The 26,897-nt window shown below is 41.3% G+C and overlaps 1 protein-coding gene across 1 annotated transcript in view; it reads right to left on the minus strand.

Annotated features, from left to right (window-relative positions):
- LOC309560469 (uncharacterized protein) overlaps positions 1-7,905 on the minus strand; it is a gene marked incomplete at its 3' end in the record, with an annotated part of 238,627 nt that extends 230,722 nt beyond the window's left edge. The window contains exon 1 of the mRNA XM_082264102.1: positions 7,683-7,905. Coding sequence (XP_082120228.1) covers positions 7,683-7,898 — 216 coding nt within the window. The 5' untranslated portion in view covers positions 7,899-7,905. The remainder of the gene's footprint in view (positions 1-7,682) is intronic.
- Positions 7,906-26,897: the final 18,992 nt, after the last annotated feature.

The raw sequence follows: 26,897 nt of genomic DNA on the forward strand, positions 1-26,897 counted from the left end.
CCCCCAGGTGCCAAAACATCAAGGGCATAAATCCAGTAGGTTTCTCTGCGACATAAATGCACAAACCTCTCTGCTTCAGAAAAGGTGGGGGAAATGGACTCTATGACCCATACTTTTAGGCCAGCACTAGATTAATTGTGGTGTTTTGTGAAGTGTCGAGGTACACTGTGGTTGTCTTTACCGGCCTGAATTGCTCGGCGATGTTCTCCAAAGCGTTGTCTTAACGGCCGTATAGTGCGGCCTACATAATGTAGGCCGTAGGGACAGGATAGACAGTAAACCACATGTTCTGTAGTACAAGTGTAAAATTCTTTAATGGGGTAAATTTTACCCTTGACGGAAAACTCTTTTTGTCCATGTTGGACGAATCTACAAGTGAGGCACAGAGGTTTTTTGCACTGATACATTCCAATAATGGAGAAGAATTTTAATGAGGGGGATGTATGTTTTCTGGAACGAAGCTTACTCGGGGCTATCTGGCTCTTAATATTTGGGGCTTTTCTGTATGAAAACCTGGGTTGAGTGGATATGCAGTTAGCTAGGTGAGGGTCTTGTTGAAGTATTGACCAATGTTTGCGCATAATATGTTCCATGCATTTGTATTGACTATGGAACTGGGTTGTAAAACGTATGATGTTTCCCTGACTGTTGGTTTTTATAGACTTCCTCGGATCGGGGGTGTCGTACAAAGCAATGGCACTAGTCATAAAGGTAAGACCAAGGTTAAACATGTTCGGCACACTAAAGAGGATAAGGCTAACATGCACCAGTCTAGCGCCTCCAATATCAGCCCTCTGGCATCCGATAGAGCAGATCCACCATTGACCTTGTGGTAACTCATAGCTGCAGTCAATTATCCGCAGATGCATCCAGTAGGATTACACCAAGTGTAACCAACTTAAATACTGAAAACCCTATTTTCCTTTCATCATCTGATCTCCCCTCCACTCAGCCACCTATTGACTCCACTACCTCTGCGGTATCTTTTTTAGAACCGAGCCTCTTCTGGACCAGGCCCCTAAAAAGAAAACTCACAGAAGAGGACATAGAGGTAGAGGGGGAAAATCTAAACCCACACAACAGGAAACCCCGCTTACTGTAAAGATTTTCAATCTCTCCACCCATAATTTGTCATCGTATGAAACCCGTTTACTTGCACAAGGACTTACCTTTGCTCCCAGCACCCCACCCAATGCGTTCCAACTGTTCAAAGATTTGAATAGATTTGTCCGCAATCTTACGGTTAGTAGATTCTTTGACATTAGGGCCACCAAAGAGAAGGTCGCTGGACCTTTAAAAGATACCTCTATAGTTTCACCCCAGGACATCCCCGCACACAATAATATGGATGAAGAAATTGTGCTGAACATTCTAGAAGAACTATATCTAGAAGAAAACGGACCCATATTAGACCCTGATAATATAGAATCGGACGCATACATGTTTACACAGTATTTAAATCACTCTCCTCCCATCAAGCACACGTCGTTTAAACCCAAATCAAACTTTTATCCCACTCAATCTAAGGGCCCATGTATAGAAGCCTTTTATCAAGTGGTGTATTCAGAATTTAAAAGTATGTGCAACAAAGACCTACTCACACATTTAAAACATAATCTTACATCAGCCAAAAGGACAGCTCTTGAGGCCTTAAAGAATAATGCTAATATTTCAATCAAACCAGCCGATAAAGGAGGGGGTATTGTAATACAAAGTAAAGAAGACTATATAAAGGAAGCTCTCAGATTGTTAGGAGACCAGGATACCTACATTAAATTACACCAGGACCCTTTGCCAACATTTACTATGGAAGCTAATACACTGGTAAACCAGGCCCGCAAAGAAAACATCATCACTGCCTAGGAAGCCACTTTTCTTCTAAAAAAGTATCATCATACTCCATACTTTTATCATCTGCCAAAGATCCATAAAGACAATACAAAACCACCAGGCAGACCGATTGTGGCTTCTATGGACAGTATTACCAGCGGGTTCTCGCAATATGTGGATTTTTTCCTCCAACCACTTGTACAGGACCTACAATCATATATCCGTGATGGGACCCACCTTCTGGAATTGTTGGAACCGTACAAGTGGGAATTCAACTACTCATGGCTGTCCTTAGATGTCACATCGTTATATACATCTATTCCACATCACGTTGGTATACGAGCCGTACAAACGTCTTTATTGGATGGTCATACTCTTCCCACCAATCAAATTCAATTCCTTCTAGACGCTACATCTTTTTGTTTGACCCATAATTATTTTCAGTTCCAAGTTTTTTTTTTATCTTCAAGTGAACAGGACTGCTATGGGTACCAATTTTGCCCCGTCATATGCAAACCTCACGATGGGATACTGGGAATCCTCATACATCTGGACCCAGAACCCCTACATGTCATATATCGCCTTTTATGGGCGATATATTGATGACATTATTATCATCTGGGCTGGGGACAGGCAGGATATACCTCTATTTGTCAGCCATTGCAATAACAACGACATTGGCCTTTCATTTACCTCGGTCCATGATAAGGATCACCTGGCATTTCTGGATTTAGATCTGTACCATGAAAATGGTCACATCTATTCGAGAAACTACTACAAACCTACTTCTGGGAACTCCTTTCTCAATTATAATAGCTGTCACCATCTGCGATGGCTAAATAATATACCCAAAAGCCAGTTCTGCAGATTACGACGCAATTGCGTCAAGCTTGCGGACTACCAGGAAAAAAGTCTAACCTTGAAAAAGACGTTTTCAGATAAAGACTACCCAGCGTCTTTGGTAGAGGAGGCCTGTGCTTTGTACGACACCCCCGATCCGAGGAAGTGTATAAAAACCAACAGTCAGGGAAACATCATACATTTTACAACCCAGTTCCATAGTCAATAGAAACGCATGGAACATATTATGCGCAAACATTGGTCAATACTTCAACAGGACTCTCACCTAGCTAACTGCATATCCACTCAACCCAGGTTTTCATACAGAAAATCCCCAAATATTAAGAGCCAGATAGCCCCGAGTAAGCTTCGTTCCAGAAAACATACATCCCCCTCATTAACATTCTTCTCCATTATTGAAATGTATCAGTGCAAAAAACCTCTGTGCCTCACTTGTAGTTTCGTCCAACATGGACAAAAAGAATTTTCCGTCAAGGGTAAAATTTACCCCATTAAAGAATTTTACACTTGTTCTACAGAACATATGGTTTACTGTCTATCCTGTCCCTGCGGCCTACATTATGAAGGCCGCACTATACGGCCGTTAAGACAACACTTTGGAGAACATCGCCGAGCAATTCAGGCCGGTAAAGACAACCACAGTGTACCTCAACACTTCACAAAACACCACAATGAATCTAGTGCTGGCCTAAAAGTATGGGTCATAGAGTCCATTCCCCCCACCTTTTCTGAAGCAGAGAGGTTTGTGCGTTTATGTCGCAGAGAAACCTACTGGATTTATGCCCTTGATGTTTTGGCACCTGGGGGCATAAATGAGGAAATAGAAATTAATACCCTATTATAGAACATTATTTTGCACTGGGTGTGCGTTTTTTTTTTTTTTTTCCTGAAGAGAGGTTTGTGCGTTTTTGTCGCAGAGAAAGCTACTGTGGATTTATGCCCTTGATGTTTTGTCACCTGGGGGCATAAATGAGGAATTAGAATTGAATACGCTATTACAGAATATCTTTTTGGATCTCTTTGAATATTATTTCGTGCTGGATGTGCGTTTTTTTTTGTTTATAATTTATTTTTTTATTTTTTATTTTGATTTATATGTGTATGTAGATACATGTATTTATATGTATGTGTGTATGTTTTAATATATATTTTTAACATGGTAATGCAGTATTCACATGTGCGATATTTGTGCAATGGTTACCAGCTTTCAGGGTATGCACATGCTGGTATCAATTAACTATCCAATTATCTTCTGCCTGAATGCACCTGTCCCATTTAATAACGATTTCAGTTGCCTATATAAATGTCCTTTTACCTCCAGCGGGTGGAGGTCTGACGAAGGAGCTGAGCTCCGAAACATGTAACCGCCCACTATCCGCTCTATTGGACACCAGCCGCTGCGTCCACACCCTGCTTTCAGGAAATCTCATGCCGACCAGGCTGAGACACAGACGAAAGGACGCATCTACAAGAAGCGGATCACCGGATGTCCCCATTGCAACCACTCAGCACAGCGGATAGGAAGACTCCAGACAGATCTTTGCTATGCCCATGTCATATTTACCAAATGTGAGTGCTTTTATACTTTTAACCTAATAAATACTCAGAGCCTACTGCACTTAGAGGCGCCTTGTCTTTTTATCGTGGTCTCTGGTATACAGGACTTGAAAAGATTGTCACTAGCATGGGGGAGGGACGTTAGTTTTGGGAAGGTTGGCGGGCGAACATATGCGATGTTTGGTCCGCCCCCTATACTTCATCATTGAGCAAACTTTGACCCTGTACCTCACAGTCAGCAGGCACATTCCAGCCAATCAGCATACCCTCCCTCCCAGACCCTCCCACCTCCTATAAAAAAGCAAGGACAGCATCCATCTTAGATTCATTCTGAAGCTGCAGAGTTAGTTAGAGCAGGGAGAGTGCTGCTGCTGCTGCTGCTGAATTAATAGGGAAATCATTAGCTAGGCCAGTGTTCTGTGTCCACTCCTGCTGTAAGGACAGCATCCTGACAGCACCCCAAAAAGCCCTTTTTAGGGCTGGTATATCAGTCTGCTTTTATTTATTTTTTTCTATATATATATATACAGACTGTACTGTGTGCAAACCACTCATATCGGGTGGCACAGTACCTTGCAGATAAAGTCATTTAATTTTTACCCTTTAATATAATTGCAGTTGCCTGCCAGTGTGTGTCAGGCCCACTGACTGAACTGTGCCCACTGCCAGTGCCCACCATTCATATAGGGTGGCACAGCACCTTGCAGATAAAAAATTCATGTCATTTTTCCTCTGTAATATAATTGCAGTTGCCTGCCTATGAGTGTCAGGTCCACAGACTGTACTGTGCCCACTGCCCACCACTCATTTATGGTGGCACAGCACCTTGCAGATAAAAAAGTAATTTCATTTTGCTCTGTAATATAATTGCAGTTGCCTGCCAGTGAGTGTCAGGCCCACAGACTGTACTGTGCCCACTGCCCACCACTCATATAGGGTGGCACAGCACCTTGCAGATAAAAAATTAATTACATTTTTCCTATAATAAAAAATAAAATTCATCCAGAAAAAACAGGAACTGGCTTTTTCATTTGAATTTCAGTAGCGCAGGGATGGTGATAACCTCTTACCAAATAAATAGGATGATAACATATACCAAAATATATGAATCAGATGTGATAAATATAAGCATAAAATCATAAATACATAAAAGCATGAAATCACATCAATAGGAGTCCATAAAGTCCATAGGTATAAAGTGCATAGATCAATGCAAACATGAAGGATCACAGGTGCGATTTATGGGGACCACCCTTGCTTGCCACCACCACACAGTGCCGGGAGAAGTATCTGAAATTCAGACTCACCAGACGCCTATGCCTAACCACTCTCATGGACTATAGTGCACTATAAATTTACCAGGAAATCTTCCAGAGGAGTCTTTGCAGCACAAAACAGAGATCTGGAGGAAACCTGATTTTACTATATGCTGTTGTTGGCTAGTCCATGAGAGACTTTATGGACTCCTATTGATGTGATTTCATGCTTTTATGTATATATGATTTTATGCTTATATTTATCACATCTGATTCATATATTTTGGTATATGTTATCATCCTATTTATTTGGTAAGAGAAATTCAAATGAAAAAACCAGTTCCTGTTTTTTCTGGATGAATTTTATTTTTTATTATATTTACTCATTTAAGTAGCAGCAATTTGTGTTATTTGTGTTATTCTGTCAGGTTTGTGTTACCTGTATTTCCTAAAGCGTAGTGGATTACAACATTGTCTATTAATTTAGTACAAGTAGTGATATTTATATATTTAATTTTTCCTCTGTAATATAATTGCAGTTGTCTGCCAGTGAGTGTCAGGCTCACAGACTGTACTGTGCCCACTGCCCACCAATCATATAGGCGGGCACAGCACCTTGCAGATAAAAAAGTAATTTAATTTGTTCTCTGTAATATAATTGCAGTTGCCTGCCAGTGAGTGTCAGGCCCACAGACTGTACTGTGCCCACTGCCCACCACTCATATAGGGTGGCACAGCACCTTGCAGATAAAAAAGTAATTTAATTTTACCTCTGTAATATAATTGCAGTTGCCTGCCAGTGAGTGTCAGGTCCACAGACCGTACTGTGCCAACTGCCCACCACTCATATAGGGTGGCACAGCACCTTGCAGATAAAAAAGTTATTTAATTTTTCCTCTGTAATATAATTGCAGTTGCCTGCCAGTGAGTGTCAGGCTCTCAGACCGTACTGTGCCCACCGCCCACCACTCATATAGGGTGGCACAGCACCTTGCAGATAAAAAAAAGTAATTTAATTTTTTCTCTGTAATATAATTGCAGTTGCCTGCCAGTGAGTGTCAGGCACACAGACTGTACTGTGCCCACTGCAAATGGACTGTTTGCGGTTGTTTGCGGTGCGTCAAACGGGGAGTTTGGTCTGTCAGAGTTTGGTCTGTCACTGTGAAGCGGGCGTAACCCTTACACTACCTGATCGATACAACATCATACCTAATCGTATTCACACACTGGATGTTTTAAAGCACGTTATTCCAAACAATTTAGGAATGTTAGGTGATTTATGCCCTTTATGGATTAAAACCCGACTCTGCGTCAACTACGTAATTTTCCATGGGAGTTTTGCCATGGATCCCCCTCCGGCATGCCACAGTCCAGGTGTTTGTCCCCTTGAAACAACTTTTCCATCACTATTGTGGCCAGAAAGAGTCCCTGTGGGTTTTAAAATTTGCCTGCCTATTGAAGTCTATGGCGGTTCGCCCGGTTCGCCCGTTCGCGAACATTTGCGGAAGTTCCCGTTCGCCATTCGCGAACATAAAATTTTATGTTCGCGACATCTCTATTCATTGTTTGGAGTTGTAGAAAAATGCAGCCAAGATCTCATTGTCCTGTTCCAGGTATCGAGTGCAAGCTGTTGCCAGAATTACGTATTATTTGACCTTTCTTTGGGATATTGGAAATAGGAGGGTATGTTTAAGTCTTGTTATTTGGTGTATTGTTTATGGTAACTTTTATGTGTAAGGAAGCTTTATGTATTTTTGATTTTTATCAAAACTGCTCTTGGTGTGTCTGTTCATTTTAAATATTCACTAGATATTTCAGTAGGTGTCCAGTATACCTTCATAATAAATTTTGTTTCCCACATTTGATACAATTTGTATATTACTTACTTATGGTAATTAACCACTTGCCACCCAGGCCGGTTCTGACACTTATATATATATATATAGATAGATATATAATATAAATAACCTATAGAAGCAGTCTAGCACCCAGTTAATCAAACATCCACAGGTCTTAATAAGTTATGGCAGTGTTTTCTGCTTATTCTTATAGTTTTCACTATCATTTTGGTATAATGTAAATCATAGACTGGAAAAGGTAGCACTTTAGGTTGTATTTTTCCACTCCTAAAACAAGGGTGGATTGTTTTAGATTATCCAGCATAATAATTATTCTTACCTTCACCAGAGACTGTGGCATTTCACTGGTACTAATCTGTAGAATATTCCCCAGAAATGGCAGAGGGGTGGGTCCTGGTGGCAAGTCCTTCTTCTTTACATTCATCCACCATTTAAGAAGGTAAATCAGGAGAGTTACCGCAGAAGTGAGGAGAAGTGTTGTGGTGATATCCACCGCCATCCTGACAATATTCTCTCTGTACTGTCTACTAACCATGAACTGCTGTTTTCATTAGTGAGGAGTAGCTTGGTAGCATTCCAACTATGATATGAGGACAGGTAGGATGTGTTGGAGTTTGGTTCAGTTACAGGCTTAATGCATAAAAGATTGTAAAGCTATACTAATCATTATTAATCCTGCAGATTTTAAAATATGATGCAAATCCTATATTTATGAAAAAAACTTTTCATGTATTATCCATGAGTTAACCAGCAGGAAACACATGGAGTTTTAAGCAACCATTTTGTCTCTATCATAACTATTGTGTACCTGGAACACGCTTCACTCAAAGTATTCTCAAGCTCATTGACTAAACCCACATAATATTATTTTTCTCAGGTCCCCCACTGGCGCTCCTCCCCCTTGACCAGTGCCCCCACTAACAAGTCACTTGCTCTGGGGGCACTGGTGCATGCTTGCTCCCTAGCCCTGTTCTATGTGTCCATAAGACACGTAGAGCCAAAGCTCAGCCCCGCCCACACACTCTTCTCATTGGTTCACTGGCTGTGATTGACAGCAATGGGAGCCAATGCCTCCTGCTGCTGTCTCAGCCAATAAGGAGCGGGAGTCCTGGGACAGCCAAGGCTCTCCTGCACATCGCTAGATCAAGAGGGGGCTCAGGTGAGTATAAGGGGGGGGGGGACAACTGGGGGGGGGCAGCACACAGAAGGTGTTTTACCTTCATGCATAGAATGCATGAAGGTAAAAAATCTTCAGGCTTTACAACCACTTTAAAAATAAAAGACTCAGGAAGGGAAAGAAAGGTTCACCATACAGAAACCAACAAGTTTGGTCCTGATAAAGAAGACCAACAAATAACCACAGCTCTTATATTGACAAAATGGCAGCCAACAGCTACACCCTGATGGATCCCCCAACCTAGTAAACTTGTTATTTATGTAAAAAAAAAAAAAAAAAACAATGACCTAGCAAAACGTGTTTTTTGGTGCAAACAAATAAAAAGAGAAAGACCTACAGTACCTGTTGCTAATCACTTAGAAGACGGATCCAGCATTAAATTTGTTATGTGTTATTATCTAGGAGTAAACCAGCATAAAAGATATGGCATTTTAGGGCTCTTTCACACGGTCCACCTCCGTAGGTGGATCCATGCTGCTCAGCTGGGATCGATCCGCCGATCCCCACTGAGCCGGTGGATGACAGCTCCGTCTCCGCTTGCAGTGCAGAGATGGAGGTGTCACGGCTCCCGCTGCTCTCTATGGGGGATCGGATGAGAGCAGACCACCTGTCCGCTCTCATCCGATCCGATCCCTGAACGGATGGAAAAATAGGGTTTCCATCCAGATTTCACGGACAGGATCGGATACGGATGTCAGCGGATGTCAGCGGAGGTGTCTCCGCTGACATCCGCTGCCCCATAGAGCTGCATGGAGGATCCGATCAGATCCGGCCTAAAAAACTGACAGGCGGATCTGATCAGATCGCCCGTGTGAAAGAGCCCTTAAGCAACTATTTTATCATAACTATTGTGTACCTGGAACCCTGAAAGCCTACATAATATTATTCAGAAAAGCCCTATACTGAATCTAAAGGGCCATACACACTATAAGATTTTCTGAAGACTTTTTCCTTCAGATTTACCTTTTCTATGTAGTTCAAAGGCCTGCCAGATTGTATACAAATTGAAAGTGTTTAGGTTTGACCTCATATTATATGGTTTTGGTAAATCTAAAGGAAAAAGTCTTCAGAAAATCTTATAGTGTGTATGGCCCATAAGTTCTGTATGACAATTAGGGATGGGCCGATTCCCCCTGTTCGGATTGCACAGAACATCTTGAACAGGGAAAATTTTCTAGCAAACAAGCAAACTCTTTTAAAGTCTATGAAACACAAACATGAAAAATCAAAAGTCCTAATTTTAAAGGTTTATATGCAAGTTATTGCCATAAAAAGTGTATGGAGACCTGGGTACTACCCTGTGGGACATGCATCAATGCAAAAATTTTATTTTAAAACAATTGTTTTTAAAGGAGCAGTGATTTTAATGATTCTTACGGTGAAACAATAAAATGAAAAATTCCTTTAAATATCGTGCCTGGGGGTCCCCTTCGCTTGCCTGTAAAGTGGCTCATTTGTACGATGTATAGAGCCTGCTGCAGCAATACTGACATTTGTAAAGGAAAAAATGTAACTTAAACTTGCTTGCAGCAATATAGATTTAAAAAAAAAAATGAAAAAAATTGCATAGGATCCCCCCTCAGTCCATACCAGGCCCTTCGGGTCTGCTATGGATTTTAAGAAAAACCCCACGCCAAAATAAAAAAAATAATAAACAGTGCAGAGCCCCCCCCTGCCCAAATCCATACCAGACCCTTATCCGAGCATGCAGCCTGGCAGCGCTCGCTCATCCCCCCCCTCCTGAACCATACCAGGCCACATGCCCCCCACCCCAAAGCACCTTGTCCCCAAGTTGATGGGGACAAGAGCCGCGTCCCGACAACCCAGAGCTGTGGTTGTCGGGGTCTATGGGTGGGGGGCTTATCGGAATCTGGAAACCCCCTTTAACAAGGGGACCCAGATCCCAGCCCCCCCCATGTGAATGGGTATCGGGTACATAGTACCCCTACCCATTCACCAAAAAAATTGTCAAGAAGAAAGAAAAACAAGAAACAGTTTTTGACAAGTCCTTTATTAAAAAATAAAAAAACAGTGTCCCTCGATGTAAATCCATCGTCAATCACGAAGCCCGCTGGACCCGAAAAATAGAAAAAAACTGGAAAAGCTCCGCCTCTGGAGGCATCTCGCCATCTGCCTGATCTGTGCTTTGACAGTTCTTATATAGGCAAGGAGCGGGCCTATCCGGCTACGTCATCCAGTGGCACCTCCCCCTTCTAATGTCAAGTAATGTCACACGACGTCAGAAGTGGCGGTAAGGGAAATTCGCCCACTGACGAGCACCCCGGGTGTCCGTGTGTTCAGTGATTACACAAATACCCGATGTTCAACTTGAACATGGAGCCCATCACTAGTGACAGTCTAAAAAAAATACACAAATAGATATACGTACAACATTTTGGCATCTCATTAATCTTGCACTTGGTGTCAGCTACAGCATGTCTTGGTGACTGTAAAGTCACAAAGACATAACTAAGGCCCCTTTCACAAAGGCAGACCGATCGGATCCCCCTGTCAGTTTTTTTAGGCGGACCCAATCAGACCATTCTCTATGGAGCGGCGACATCCGATCCAATCTTATCCGCTAAAAAGGATCCATTCCCCATCTGTCTGCTGAATTGGATCTGATGACATTTGGGTGTAAACGGACAGGTGGTCCAAAGTATAACTAGGAGGCTATATAAGACTATACTATAATTTATGTGACATTTATCTCTTTTACAATATAAAAACATGCCTTGCTTACCTTCCTCTATAAACTCTGATCATCTACAATGAAATAACTTAAACTCAGATCACCTAAACTCAGATCACCTAAACTGGGATGATCTTTCCTATCAGGTGCAAAGTACTCTCAGTGTATAAATATGCCCCAGTCACATGGAATAATCAGCTGTTTTCATTGCCTTCCATGAAATGACTCAACCTGTAGACTGAAACTCTGAACAATAAAGTGCTGATAGAGCAGTATAGGTGTCACAGTGTTGACTGTAGCAACACATATGGGTAATTATGGATATTTGTCAATCATTAATACACAGCTCTGTCTCCACCTCTTAATAACAAAATTATACACCACTAGCCCATAAACAATTTCTCATACAGTCCTCTAGTGAATATAACAAGTCCCATCTATCCAATGTAACTTACTCTTGTGATAAACAGTTCACCAGTGCTGTGCTATATTGCATACATGCTTCTTTGTGCTTCAAGGAAGGCCCATGGCTAGGAGGAATGAATGAAGTGTAGGGCTGGCACGACAGGGTGGAAGGGGAGCCAGACAGCAGAGAGTTAATGTACAAAAGAGAAAGGTGGGAGTCTTACTTATGTGATTGGTTGATTAGATGGGGTGACGGGGAGGAGCATAGAAGAAAAGACTGTAGGAAGGGGTGATACAGTAACAGTCGGAGTGGGGAGAACGTCTCGCCATCCCTCCCTGAGATAGGGTAAGTGGTTGGAGGGATAGGTATGGAGATGGCTGTTGGGACCCCTTAGGTGAGGTTAAAAATCTGTTGGTGTGATACAAGTGGGGAACCATCATTGATAGTGTGTACTCTGGTTGGGTGTGGTCCAATGACAGGGACCAGGTAGTGTTAGACATGTAAGGTCTGTGGGACAAGTGGTAATGTCCCCGAGTCGGTGTTCTGCGGCTGGGGACATCTAGCTTTGGCTTATGATACTGTTATTTTACTGTTATTTATTATTTATGTTGTTTAATAAAAGGCCGGAAGGTCATTTAACTCCACCTTGTGTCTTGTGTCTTAATGGAGTAAAAGGGGGGGGTGGAGTTTATAAGGGGTTATATGGTAGTCATATGGATACCTCTGAGCTACCCTAGTCATGAAAAAATTGTGTGCTCTCTCCAAACTTGCCAAAGACAGGGCCATCTTACCGAATGGGCACGCTGGGCGGTAGCGACCCAGCCAAGCATTAGTCCCGATTCCCGTGTGCATCCCCTCCACCAAACTTACCAAGTGGCAAGCTCCTGTCGGCAATGCGCTGCTGTTAGGCCACTTCGGCCGTGGAAGGGGAGCCCACAACTGCAGGAATGCCTGTCTGCCTCCACAGGAGCAGGCACACACAGGACAGTCGAATCTGACTCCCATCTGTGTATGTGTTCACCGGACCCAGTCGACCAACTTGGTAGCTGTCATTAGCCTGGCACTGCTATACCAATAAATATCGCCTTAGCGATAATTTGCATTTTTTTTCTCGTGGGTGATTGTGTAGGCGGGGCCCCAGTGCACTGCATTGCCTGGGGCCCTTAAATGCTCTTAAGATGGCACTGGCCGGAGAGCAATTGACCCTATTTCTTTCAGCAATGAGTCAAACTGCACTTTTGGATTTCACCCTCCCAGGTATCGTCTGTGGTTATCATCAATAGATATCACCCTCTCTCCACTCTTGTTGTTCTTCTTCCTCTTCTGCAGCCTCAGTGGTGGAATTGACCATCCTGGGATCTTGTATTTTTCAAACAAACAATAGGGGAACTGAAAGAGTGTATCAACGTGCCTTACAAAAATTATATTTCATATTACATTTGTTAGGGCTCATTCTACGATAGAATGTGGCCCCCTGCAATTACAGATTTAACGATCCAGACTGACACTCATTCATACGGCCCGGGACATCAGACAGCTGTATTTTGCATTTAGATGACATGTTAAACCACCTGTTGATTCATTCATTCGAACACTTGTCAGTTGGATACTTAGCATTTAGATTACAAGACATGTTGCATAAACAATTGACAATTGCTTACATTAACACATGACAACTGAATGCAGCCGGGACGACTCTGTCACAGGACACAAATTATTATACGGGAACACCTCACATTGACACAAATGCATGGCAAAAGCAAAGGCCCTTTCATGTATTGTTCTGTCTGATATGTAATTTGACTGATGAATTGGAAACCGGTTTGGAGCAGTCTTTCCTGCTCAACAAATGTGCTTTAAATAAGATCTACACTTGCAATAAAATTAGTTGTGACTGCACTAAGTTTGAGTGCTATGTGTTGTCATAACTCCCGGCCGGACGGAGGGTGAATTCATTATCTATTAAGGGGGGTTAGCAACTGAAGGGCTGTAATATCATCGTGATTGCCTCCTGACGAGATTTGAGCTAACAGTTTTGGTGTCAGAAAGTGAGATTTGCCAAAAACACAGTATGGGGTAAGTGATTATATTTTTATTTTTATTTATATTTTTATTTTATTATTACTACCCTATACTGTCAGAGCAGATAAACGGTACCCAGTCAACCGCTAATTTTAGCACCTCCCGGGAATCTGAAATTCCCAAAGATGGGGTCTGATACTCCAGCGCCTGAAGCGCCAAAGATAAAATGGGGTTTGGAACCCGGTTACAAAGCAGTACTGTGTGTGATGGTGAATTCTCCCTCCAAAACCTTGTATATATTTGTATAGACACTTAAGTGTATTTAGTCGTTATATAAGATTGCATGCCATTGTATAGATGTATGTGGAGATTGTATGTGATATTAAGCTGAGCCTGAAGGTATACACTTGGCCACCAAGGATAGTTAACATAGATGAGTTGGATGTGTATAAATCTGATTATTTAGACGCAGAAAACCACATAAGTTAGGAAACTAGGTTTTTCCAATAAAGTATAAATACTGACCTCACTACCCCTATATAGATATATATAAACCTTCAAACTCAGCTGATCTCACTTTGTATTCTGAGCTTAAGATAATGGGAAATTTTCAAGGTAAGGAGAATTCTGAGAAAATGATGAAATTTACGTTTAGGAAGATTGTATGAAAATTGTATCGTGTATGGGCAACCTTAGATCCATGAATCGTTATGTTGTGTTCGTTTTAACACTGTTCCTAAAGGTGCTGTATCAGCAAAGCATTTCATAACACTAAATGAATATTGGTTGCATAATAATTTGTTTTGTGGTTATTACTTATGTTTTAAAAGTGATGTGATTTTGCCGTACTATGCTGGTCATGGCAGCTTTTAGAAGCAAGGAAATATATATTTGGTGTGTAAAGTGTGACCTTAAGGACTAAAATTGTATTTCTATCCTTAAAAATCGTAAGCAATTTTGAACTTTTATCATTACGGTTTTGTGTCACCGACCTTTCTTTCTTTATCACTGACTTTTAAAAAAAAAAAAAAAAAACAACAATATATTTTCTAGTGCCTTTTTAGCAAACAAACCCCCCTCCCCCCCACCTCTTTCGGTCTGTGACACAGGTAATAGCAAGAGGGACTGTAAACAGCTGTATTGTCATACAAATTAACGATCAGTTTTGCCTTGTAGAGAAAACAAGTTTTAAGGAATGTTCCGAATTGCTAAAGAATGGGTGACGTATGGGTTCTTGTATTTCAAATGAGAAATTACTAATGTTTTGAGCTGCTCATTTTTTTTTCAACCATGGTGAACAATAATAATTTTTTTTCTTTAAGTTTATGGTATACCATAATAATATAAAAAAAATATAGAAATCCACGTGGTAATAATTACTTTGACGTCAACAAATTTTGGTATTAGAGAAGTGCACTGTTAGGAAGGGAAATGTTTGATATGCTTACTGTATGTTAAATTCCTCTAACCATTGGTTTATTTCTAGGAGGAAAAGTAAAATGTTTTGTTACTAAAATTTTCTTGATGCTCATTTCTCAGATTAATTTAATTTGAGACCTTCAGAACGGAGGACAACCCAACCTTAATCACAGCCTTCAGCGACAACTCAACCCTATGGGAGTATTGTTTCCAAATTGTTTTTTTTTCTGATAGATTAGACTGTTTTTATGGGTGTTAGAAAGTTTTTATTTATTGGGTGTCAGATATTTGATGTGTTCTAATTTGACATATATGAGCTCTGGCATAAATGAGGTGCTATGCTTTAGATAATTAAGCATCTCTGTTTTTTTTTAGAGTTTTCTTTTGGTATATTGGTACATACTTTTGTATTCTGGTGCTAAACACTAATTTTTGCATCAATGATCTAATTTATGCACTTATGCTTTTACTACCTTTTCTCTTGACAAGATTATTGGTATGGGATAATGTGCTCAGGCAGATACTGTAGTACTACTCTTATATTATAATCTTGGATACAAATGAAATTTTACAGATTTGTGTACATATACCATATGTAACTCTGGAAACTAGTGAGCTGATTGTCATTTATATGTCACAGCACGTTATCAGATGTGCAGTATGTGAAATCTGTATTGTTAAATAGTAGAATAGAAAGCTGTCATTCAAGAAAAAAAAAAAAATAGGATGGAAGTGGTTGGCTTGTTGATAGAATGCTAAGAATTAAAATGAATTTATGCCAGCGTTACTACTTTGATAAAATTTTAAAGGTAACCTCCTGCGGTGAATTCAATTAGTTGATCTCTTTTCATCCTAAAAAAGTGACTCATTGCCCAGGTTTTGCATATGAATGGTTCTTGAAGTCAGATTTTGTGTCTCCAAGGCCATTTGGTTTCAATTTCATATTCAGGTGTCACCAAGCAATTGTGCAATCTCTTATAAATTTATGTTTGCATGAGTACTGACTTCTAGCTGTTTTGTGTGTCTCTATGTGTCCATGTACACAAGACAGCTTGAATTTCACTCCCTGTTGTTCAGTGATCACAGCATCTTAGCCATGCAAGGGATACTCAGTTCTAGGTAGCTTCCTGCTTGGGTGAGTCAGAGGACTGCAATTTAACCCATCTCCACCTCAGGAGGAATACAAGGCAGTTCAACCCCTCCAAGGGCCCTCACCATTGTTGCATGTGTAGACATGCTGTGTTCTCCCAAAACAGTGCCATTAAGTATCCTTCCTGTTACCTGTCTTCCTGTAGGCCCTAAACCTCAGTGCTGCGAGTAGTTTCACTAGCATTTTTTTTTGCTGCCTGCCTATAGGCCAGAAGCCCAGTGGCGCAAAATACTCCTGCCATTCTTGTAAAACTTGTATTTTTGTCTCTGTACTTACCTGTTATTCTTGCTAAAGTCAAAATGACTTCAGACCCGTCTCAACCCCTTGAGTCCATTTATTCTCATATCTAGAGATTTTGCAAGAGGAATATGTGGTAATTGGAAAATTAAACAGTGATTATGGTGATATCTCGCTCTCGTTTCCTTTGCCAACAGGTGCACCAACCCACCCATTCAAGCCTGGAGACAGAATCCTGGTGAAGGCCCCTCCATAAGCTGATGTCGATAGACCGACCCCACGGACCTCCTGCAACAGTTCAAGCAGTGACCAGAACAGCGGTACCGACAGACGACTCCCCGGTTTGGATCCACGCATCGCGACAGACGGAAGCCCCACCCCTGGACCCCCACGACAACTTACCGGAGATTGTGACGAGCACCAGCCGAATCATTGGAGATTGTGACGACGAGCACCAGACGAGTTCCAGCTGGATCTAGACAGACGCATTGGTACAATGCCAGCGGACACCTCTACTCCTGGAAGACGTCGCATTCGTGCGACAGTGGTACGCTTTGTAGCAAGCTGAGCACTAGTAGCCACTGTCTGGTTACTTGCAACATGTGCTCACCCCCCCCCCCCCCCGAGAACATCTCCTCATTTTGCCCTTGCTCACCCCAGGAAAAGAGAGAGACACGAGACATTCATGTCTCCACTTTACAGTCGAAGTCAAGCCGATTGGACACAAAGGACATTGTTTTTTCGTTATAGCCGCCAGGGACTTGGTCTGACCGCTCTGAACGAGGGTTGAAAGGGAATTTTTTTCCTCTCATTAAAACGGGAGGTTTATTTTTTGCCCTTTCCTGGAAAAGGCCTTAGGACATGTTGAAAAATCACATGCCATCGTCAACAGGTGGTATGTGCTGCCATGGTCTATTTTGTAGTGACTTTATTGCCATAATAATGGAGTTGGATTTTTCAGGCCAGGGATTCTTGCAAGCTATGGCCCTCCCCATTGAACATGTCTGTTTTGATTTGATAGAATTCTAAGAAGTTATAGCCCTATGTGCACACAACCAAGTCACCAGCCTACATACACCTTGGAATATAATGTCACCTGTTTTGTGCTATTCAGAGACTCTAAGTGATCCCACCATTATGAATAAGCTGGGATCAAAGGTTGGGTTGAAAGAGTGTATCAACGTGCCTTACAAAAATTATATTTCATATTACATTTGTTAGGGCTCATTCTACGATAGAATGTGGCCCCCTGCAATTACAGATTTAACGATCCAGACTGACACTCATTCATACGGCCCGGGACATCAGACAGCTGTATTTTGCATTTAGACGACATGTTAAACCACCTGTTGATTCATTCATTCGAACACTTGTCAGTTGGATACTTAGCATTTAGATTACAAGACATGTTGCATAAACAATTGACAATTGCTTACATTAACACCTATCAACTGAATGCAGCCGGGACGACTCTGTCACAGGACACAAATTATTATACGGGAACACCTCACATTGACACAAATGCATGGCAAAAGCAAAGGCCCTTTCATGTATTGTTCTGTCTGATATGTAATTTGACTGATGAATTGGAAACCGGTTTGGAGCAGTTTTTCCTGCTCAACAAATGTGCTTTAAATAAGAGCTACACTTGCAATAAAATTAGTTGTGACTGCACTAAGTTTGAGTGCTATGTGTTGTCATAACTCCCGGCCGGACGGAGGGTGAATTCATTATCTATTAAGGGGGGTTAGCAACTGAAGGGCTGTAATATCATTGTGATTGCCTCCTGACGAGATTTGATTGAGCTAACAGGAACACAAGGGAAAACCATCATAGCACAGTAACCTTCATTCATTAAAAAGAAGTTGCCATTGCACTTACATAGATAGAACAAGGAATCACATGTAAACCCTGAAGCACCACCACTGCCTCTGCGTTCGTTAATCAGTTCAAAACCAGGCAAATTATGACATTTCTCACATACATGTTAAAATCTGCATTTTCTTTGCTAGAGATTTACCTAGAACCCCCAAATGTTATATATTTTTGAAAGCAGAGACCTTGGAGAATAAAATGGTGGTTTTTGCAATTTTTTTTATGTTGCAACCATTTTTAAAACTCAGATTTTCTGGAAAAAATACATTTTAATGAACTTTGGTGCACACAAACACAATAAACACTACTGTGCAAAGGTTTAGACAGTTGTAAAAAAATGCTGTAAATAAAGAATGCTTTCAGAAATAGTAATAGAAGTGTTAATAGTTTATTTTTATCAATGAACAGAATAGAAATCCAGACCAAATCAATATTTGTGTGGCCATTTGCCTTCAAAAAAGCATCAGTTTCTTCTAGGTACGCTTGCACACAGTTTTTGAGGGAACTCGGCAGGTAGGTTGTTTCAAACATCTTGGAGAACTAAACACAGACCTTCTGTGGATGTAGGTTGCCTCAAATCCTTCTGTCTCTTCATATAATCCCAGACAGACTCAATGATGTTGAGAATACGGCTCTGTGGGAGCCAAACCATCAGTTCCAGGACTTCTTGTTCTTCTTTATACTGAGGAAAGTTCTTAATGACATTGACTGTATGTTTGGGTTGTTGTTCTGCTGCAGGATACATTTGGGGCCAATCACACTTCTCCCCGATGGTATGGCCTGATGAATAAGTATCTGCCTGTATTTCTCAACCTAAACTCAGATCACCTAAACTGGGATGATCTTTCCTATCAGGTGCAAAGTACTCTCAGTGTACAAATATGCCCCAGTCACATGGAATAATCAGCTGTTTTCATTGCCTTCCATGAAATGACTCAACCTGTAGACTGAAACTCTGAACAATAAAGTGCTGATAGAGCAGTATAGGTGTCACAGTGTTGACTGTAGCAACACATATGGGTAATTATGGATATTTGTCAATCATTAATACACAGCTCTGTCTCCACCTCTTAATAACAAAATTATACACCACTAGCCCATAAACAATTTCTCATACAGTCCTCTAGTGAATATAACAAGTCCCATCTATCCAATGTAACTTACTCTTGTGATAAACAGTTCACCAGTGCTGTGCTATATTGCATACATGCTTCTTTGTGCTTCAAGGAAGGCCCATGGCTAGGAGGAATGAATGAAGTGTAGGGCTGGCACGACAGGGTGGAAGGGGAACCAGACAGCAGAGAGTTAATGTACAAAAGAGAAAGGTGGGAGTCTTACTTATGTGATTGGTTGATTAGATGGGGTGACGGGGAGGAGCATAGAAGAAAAGACTGTAGGAAGGGGTGATACAGTAACAGTCGGAGTGGGGAGAACGTCTCGCCATCCCTCCCTGAGATAGGGTAAGTGGTTGGAGGGATAGGTATGGAGATGGCTGTTGGGACCCCTTAGGTGAGGTTAAAAATCTGTTGGTGTGATACAAGTGGGGAACCATCATTGATAGTGTGTACTCTGGTTGGGTGTGGTCCAATGACAGGGACCAGGTAGTGTTAGACATGTAAGGTCTGTGGGACAAGTGGTAATGTCCCCGAGTCGGTGTTCTGCGGCTGGGGACATCTAGCTTTGGCTTATGATACTGTTATTTTACTGTTATTTATTATTTATGTTGTTTAATAAAAGGCCGGAAGGTCATTTAACTCCACCTTGTGTCTTGTGTCTTAATGGAGTAAAAGGGGGGGGGGTGGAGTTTATAAGGGGTTATATGGTAGTCATATGGATACCTCTGAGCTACCCTAGTCATGAAAAAATTGTGTGCTCTCTCCAAACTTGCCGAAGACAGGGCCATCTTACCGAATGGGCACGCTGGGCGGTAGCGACCCAGCCAAGCATTAGTCCCGATTCCCGTGTGCATCCCCTCCACCAAACTTACCAAGTGGCAAGCACCTGTCGGCAATGCGCTGCTGTTAGGCCACTTCAGCCGTGGAAGGGGAGCCCACAACTGCAGGAATGCCTGTCTGCCTCCACAGGAGCAGGCACACACAGGACAGTCGAATCTGGCTCCCATCTGTGTATGTGTTCACCGGACCCAGTCGCCCAACTTGGTAGCTGTCATTAGCCTGGCACTGCTATACCAATAAATATCGCCTTAGCGATAATTTGCATTTTTTTTCTCGTGGGTGATTGTGTAGGCGGGGCCCCAGTGCACTGCATTGCCTGGGGCCCTTAAATGCTCTTAAGATGGCACTGGCCGGAGAGCAATTGACCCTATTTCTTTCAGCAATGAGTCAAACTGCACTTTTGGATTTCACCCTCCCAGGTATCGTCTGTGGTTATCATCAATAGATATCACCCTCTCTCCACTCTTGTTGTTCTTCTTCCTCTTCTGCAGCCTCAGTGGTGGAATTGACCATCCTGGGATCTTGTATTTTTCAAACAAACAATAGGGGAACTGAAAGAGTGTATCAACGTGCCTTACAAAAATTATATTTCATATTACATTTGTTAGGGCTCATTCTACGATAGAATGTGGCCCCCTGCAATTACAGATTTAACGATCCAGACTGACACTCATTCATACGGCCCGGGACATCAGACAGCTGTATTTTGCATTTAGACGACATGTTAAACCACCTGTTGATTCATTCATTCGAACACTTGTCAGTTGGATACTTAGCATTTAGATTACAAGACATGTTGCATAAACAATTGACAATTGCTTACATTAACACATGACAACTGAATGCAGCCGGGACGACTCTGTCACAGGACACAAATTATTATACGGGAACACCTCACATTGACACAAATGCATGGCAAAAGCAAAGGCCCTTTCATGTATTGTTCTGTCTGATATGTAATTTGACTGATGAATTGGAAACCGGTTTGGAGCAGTCTTTCCTGCTCAACAAATGTGCTTTAAATAAGATCTACACTTGCAATAAAATTAGTTGTGACTGCACTAAGTTTGAGTGCTATGTGTTGTCATAACTCCCGGCCGGACGGAGGGTGAATTCATTATCTATTAAGGGGGGTTAGCAACTGAAGGGCTGTAATATCATTGTGATTGCCTCCTGACGAGATTTGAGCTAACAGTTTTGGTGTCAGAAAGTGAGATTTGCCAAAAACACAGTATGGGGTAAGTGATTATATTTTTATTATTATTATTACTACCCTATACTGTCAGAGCAGATAAACGGTACCCAGTCAACCGCTAATTTTAGCACCTCCCGGGAATCTGAAATTCCCAAAGATGGGGTCTGATACTCCAGCGCCTGAAGCGCCAAAGATAAAATGGGGTTTGGAACCCGGTTACAAAGCAGTACTGTGTGTGATGGTAAATTTTCCCTCCAAAACCTTGTATATATTTGTATAGACACTTAAGTGTATTTAGTCGTTATATAAGATTGCATGCCATTGTATAGATGTATGTGGAGATTGTATGTGATATTAAGCTGAGCCTGAAGGTATACACTTGGCCACCAAGGATAGTTAACATAGATGAGTTGGATGTGTATAAATCTGATTATTTAGACGCAGAAAACCACATAAGTTGGGAAACTAGGTTTTTCCAATAAAGTATAAATACTGACCTCACTACCCCTATATAGATATATATAAACCTTCAAACTCAGCTGATCTCACTTTGTATTCTGAGCTTAAGATAATGGGAAATTTTCAAGGTAAGGAGAATTCTGAGAAAATGATGAAATTTACGTTTAGGAAGATTGTATGAAAATTGTATCGTGTATGGGCAACCTTAGATCCATGAATCGTTATGTTGTGTTCGTTTTAACACTGTTCCTAAAGGTGCTGTATCAGCAAAGCATTTCATAACACTAAATGAATATTGGTTGCATAATAATTTGTTTTGTGGTTATTACTTATGTTTTAAAAGTGATGTGATTTTGCCGTACTATGCTGGTCATGGCAGCTTTTAGAAGCAAGGAAATATATATTTGGTGTGTAAAGTGTGACCTTAAGGACTAAAATTGTATTTCTATCCTTAAAAATCGTAAGCAATTTTGTACTTTTATCATTACTGTTTTGTGTCACCGACCTTTCTTTCTTTATCACTGACTTTTAAAAAAAAAAAAAAAAACAACAATATATTTTCTAGTGCCTTTTTAGCAAACAAACCCCCCTCCCCCCCACCTCTTTCGGTCTGTGACACAGGTAATAGCAAGAGGGACTGTAAACAGCTGTATTATCATACAAATTAACGATCAGTTTTGCCTTGTAGAGAAAACAAGTTTTAAGGAATGTTCTGAATTGCTAAAGAATGGGTGACGTATGGGTTCTTGTATTTCAAATGAGAAATTACTAATGTTTTGAGCTGCTCATTTTTTTTTCAACCATGGTGAACAATAATAATTTTTTTTCTTTAAGTTTATGGTATACCATAATAATATAAAAAAAATATAGAAATCCACGTGGTAATAATTACTTTGACGTCAACAAATTTTGGTATTAGAGAAGTGCACTGTTAGGAAGGGAAATGTTTGATATGCTTACTGTATGTTAAATTCCTCTAAACATTGGTTTATTTCTAGGAGGAAAAGTAAAATGTTTTGTTACTAAAATTTTCTTGATGCTCATTTCTCAGATTAATTTAATTTGAGACCTTCAGAACGGAGGACAACCCAACCTTAATCACAGCCTTCAGCGACAACTCAACCCTATGGGAGTATTGTTTCCAAATTGTTTTTTTTCTGATAGATTAGACTGTTTTTATGGGTGTTAGAAAGTTTTTATTTATTGGGTGTCAGATATTTGATGTGTTCTAATTTGACATATATGAGCTCTGGCATAAATGAGGTGCTATGCTTTAGATAATTAAGCATCTCTGTTTTTTTTTTAGAGTTTTCTTTTGGTATATTGGTACATACTTTTGTATTCTGGTGCTAAACACTAATTTTTGCATCAATGATCTAATTTATGCACTTATGCTTTTACTACCTTTTCTCTTGACAAGATTATTGGTATGGGATAATGTGCTCAGGCAGATACTGTAGTACTACTCTTATATTATAATCTTGGATACAAATGAAATTTTACAGATTTGTGTACATATACCATATGTAACTCTGGAAACTAGTGAGCTGATTGTCATTTATATGTCACAGCACGTTATCAGATGTGCAGTATGTGAAATCTGTATTGTTAAATAGTAGAATAGAAAGCTGTCATTCAAGAAAAAAAAAAAAAATAGGATGGAAGTGGTTGGCTTGTTGATAGAATGCTAAGAATTAAAATTAATTTATGCCAGCGTTACTACTTTGATAAAATTTTAAAGGTAACCTCCTGCGGTGAATTCAATTAGTTGATCTCTTTTCATCCTAAAAAAGTGACTCATTGCCCAGGTTTTGCATATGAATGGTTCTTGAAGTCAGATTTTGTGTCTCCAAGGCCATTTGGTTTCAATTTCATGTTCAGGTGTCACCAAGCAATTGTGCAATCTCTTATAAATTTATGTTTGCATGAGTACTGACTTCTAGCTGTTTTGTGTGTCTCTATGTGTCCATGTACACAAGACAGCTTGAATTTCACTCCCTGTTGTTCAGTGATCACAGCATCTTAGCCATGCAAGGGATACTCAGTTCTAGGTAGCTTCCTGCTTGGGTGAGTCAGAGGACTGCAATTTAACCCATCTCCACCTCAGGAGGAATACAAGGCAGTTCAACCCCTCCAAGGGCCCTCACCATTGTTGCATGTGTAGACATGCTGTGTTCTCCCAAAACAGTGCCATTAAGTATCCTTCCTGTTACCTGCCTTCCTGTAGGCCCTAAACCTCAGTGCTGCGAGTAGTTTCACTAGCATTTTTTTTTGCTGCCTGCCTATAGGCCAGAAGCCCAGTGGCGCAAAATACTCCTGCCATTCTTGTAAAACTTGTATTTTTGTCTCTGTACTTACCTGTTATTCTTGCTAAAGTCAAAATGACTTCAGACCCGTCTCAACCCCATGAGTCCATTTATTCTCATATCTAGAGATTTTGCAAGAGGAATATGTGGTAATTGGAAAATTAAACAGTGATTATGGTGATATCTCGCTCTCGTTTCCTTTGCCAACAGGTGCACCAACCCACCCATTCAAGCCTGGAGACAGAATCCTGGTGAAGGCCCCTCCATAAGCTGACGTCGATAGACCGACCCCACGGACCTCCTGCAACAGTTCAAGCAGTGACCAGAACAGCGGTACCGACAGACGACTCCCTGGTTTGGATCCACGCATCGCGACAGACGGAAGCCCCACCCCTGGACCCCACGACAACTTACCGGAGATTGTGACGAGCACCAGCCGAATCATTGGAGATTGTGACGACGAGCACCAGACGAGTTCCAGCTGGATCTAGACAGACGCATTGGTACAATGCCAGCGGACACCTCTACTCCTGGAAGACGTCGCATTAGTGCGACAGTGGTACGCTTTGTAGCAAGCTGAGCACTAGTAGCCACTGTCTGGTTACTTGCAACATGTGCTCACCCCCCCCCCCCCCCCCCGAGAACATCTCCTCATTTTGCCCTTGCTCACCCCAGGAAAAGAGAGAGACACGAGACATTCATGTCTCCACTTTACAGTCGAAGTCAAGCCGATTGGACACAAAGGACATTGTTTTTTCGTTATAGCCGCCAGGGACTTGGTCTGACCGCTCTGAACGAGGGTTGAAAGGGAATTTTTTTCCTCTCATTAAAACGTGAGGTTTATTTTTTGCCCTTTCCTGGAAAAGGCCTAAGGACATGTTGAAAAATCACATGCCATCGTCAACAGGTGGTATGTGCTGCCATGGTCTATTTTGTAGTGACTTTATTGCCATAATAATGGAGTTGGATTTTTCAGGCCAGGGATTCTTGCAAGCTATGGCCCTCCCCATTGAACATGTCTGTTTTGATTTGATAGAATTCTAAGAAGTTATAGCCCTATGTGCACACAACCAAGTCACCAGCCTACATACACCTTGGAATATAATGTCACCTGTTTTGTGCTATTCAGAGACTCTAAGTGATCCCACCATTATGAATAAGCTGGGATCAAAGGTTGGGTTGAAAGAGTGTATCAACGTGCCTTACAAAAATTATATTTCATATTACATTTGTTAGGGCTCATTCTACGATAGAATGTGGCCCCCTGCAATTACAGATTTAACGATCCAGACTGACACTCATTCATACGGCCCGGGACATCAGACAGCTGTATTTTGCATTTAGACGACATGTTAAACCACCTGTTGATTCATTCATTCGAACACTTGTCAGTTGGATACTTAGCATTTAGATTACAAGACATGTTGCATAAACAATTGACAATTGCTTACATTAACACATGACAACTGAATGCAGCCGGGACGACTCTGTCACAGGACACAAATTATTATACGGGAACACCTCACATTGACACAAATGCATGGCAAAAGCAAAGGCCCTTTCATGTATTGTTCTGTCTGATATGTAATTTGACTGATGAATTGGAAACCGGTTTGGAGCAGTCTTTCCTGCTCAACAAATGTGCTTTAAATAAGAGCTACACTTGCAATAAAATTAGTTGTGACTGCACTAAGTTTGAGTGCTATGTGTTGTCATAACTCCCGGCCGGACGGAGGGTGAATTCATTATCTATTAAGGGGGGTTAGCAACTGAAGGGCTGTAATATCATCGTGATTGCCTCCTGACGAGATTTGAGCTAACAGGAACACAAGGGAAACCATCATAGCACAGTAACCTTCATTCATTAAAAAGAAGTTGCCATTGCACTTACATAGATAGAACAAGGAATCACATGTAAACCCTGAAGCACCACCACTGCCTCTGCGTTCGTTAATCAGTTCAAAACCAGGCAAATTATGACATTTCTCACATACATGTTAAAATCTGCATTTTCTTTGCTAGAGATTTACCTAGAACCCCCAAATGTTATATATTTTTGAAAGCAGAGACCTTGGAGAATAAAATGGTGGTTTTTGCAATTTTTTTTTATGTTGCAACCATTTTTAAAACTCAGATTTTCTGGAAAAAATACATTTTAATGAACTTTGGTGCACACAAACACAATAAACACTACTGTCAGAGACTCAATACCCTGCGCAGGCGCTGTTAGGAATGCTTCCTGAGCACACTGATGTGCTGTCATGAGTCTCCTAAAGGGTTAACCTAGAGCAGACTAATTGCTGTAATTGGCAAACAGGCTGCCTTATTTAAACAGCCCAGCAGCACTGCACTTTGCTGTGTTGTCTTCAGCTCTCCTGTATCCTGTGCCTGTTATATCTGCTGTTCCTGTTTACCTGACCCGGCTTGTCTTTGGATTCTGATTACCTGCTGCCCGCCCTGATCTTGGCTTGTCCTGACTATCCTCCTGTCTCGTCCTGATCTGTTTACCTGCTACCGGCTATTGGTCCTGGATCTGTTCCTGGCTCTCCCAGGGAATCCGGGGGGCCGCGACCTGGTGTTAGCAAGCAGCCAAATCCATCCCCACCTTCTGGGGCCCTGGTGAAGACCGGCTTACACTTAG

This window comes from Pelophylax lessonae (assembly GCF_965119305.1).
Source record: "Pelophylax lessonae genome assembly, chromosome: 7".
NCBI classification, from domain to species: Eukaryota; Metazoa; Chordata; class Amphibia; order Anura; family Ranidae; genus Pelophylax; species Pelophylax lessonae.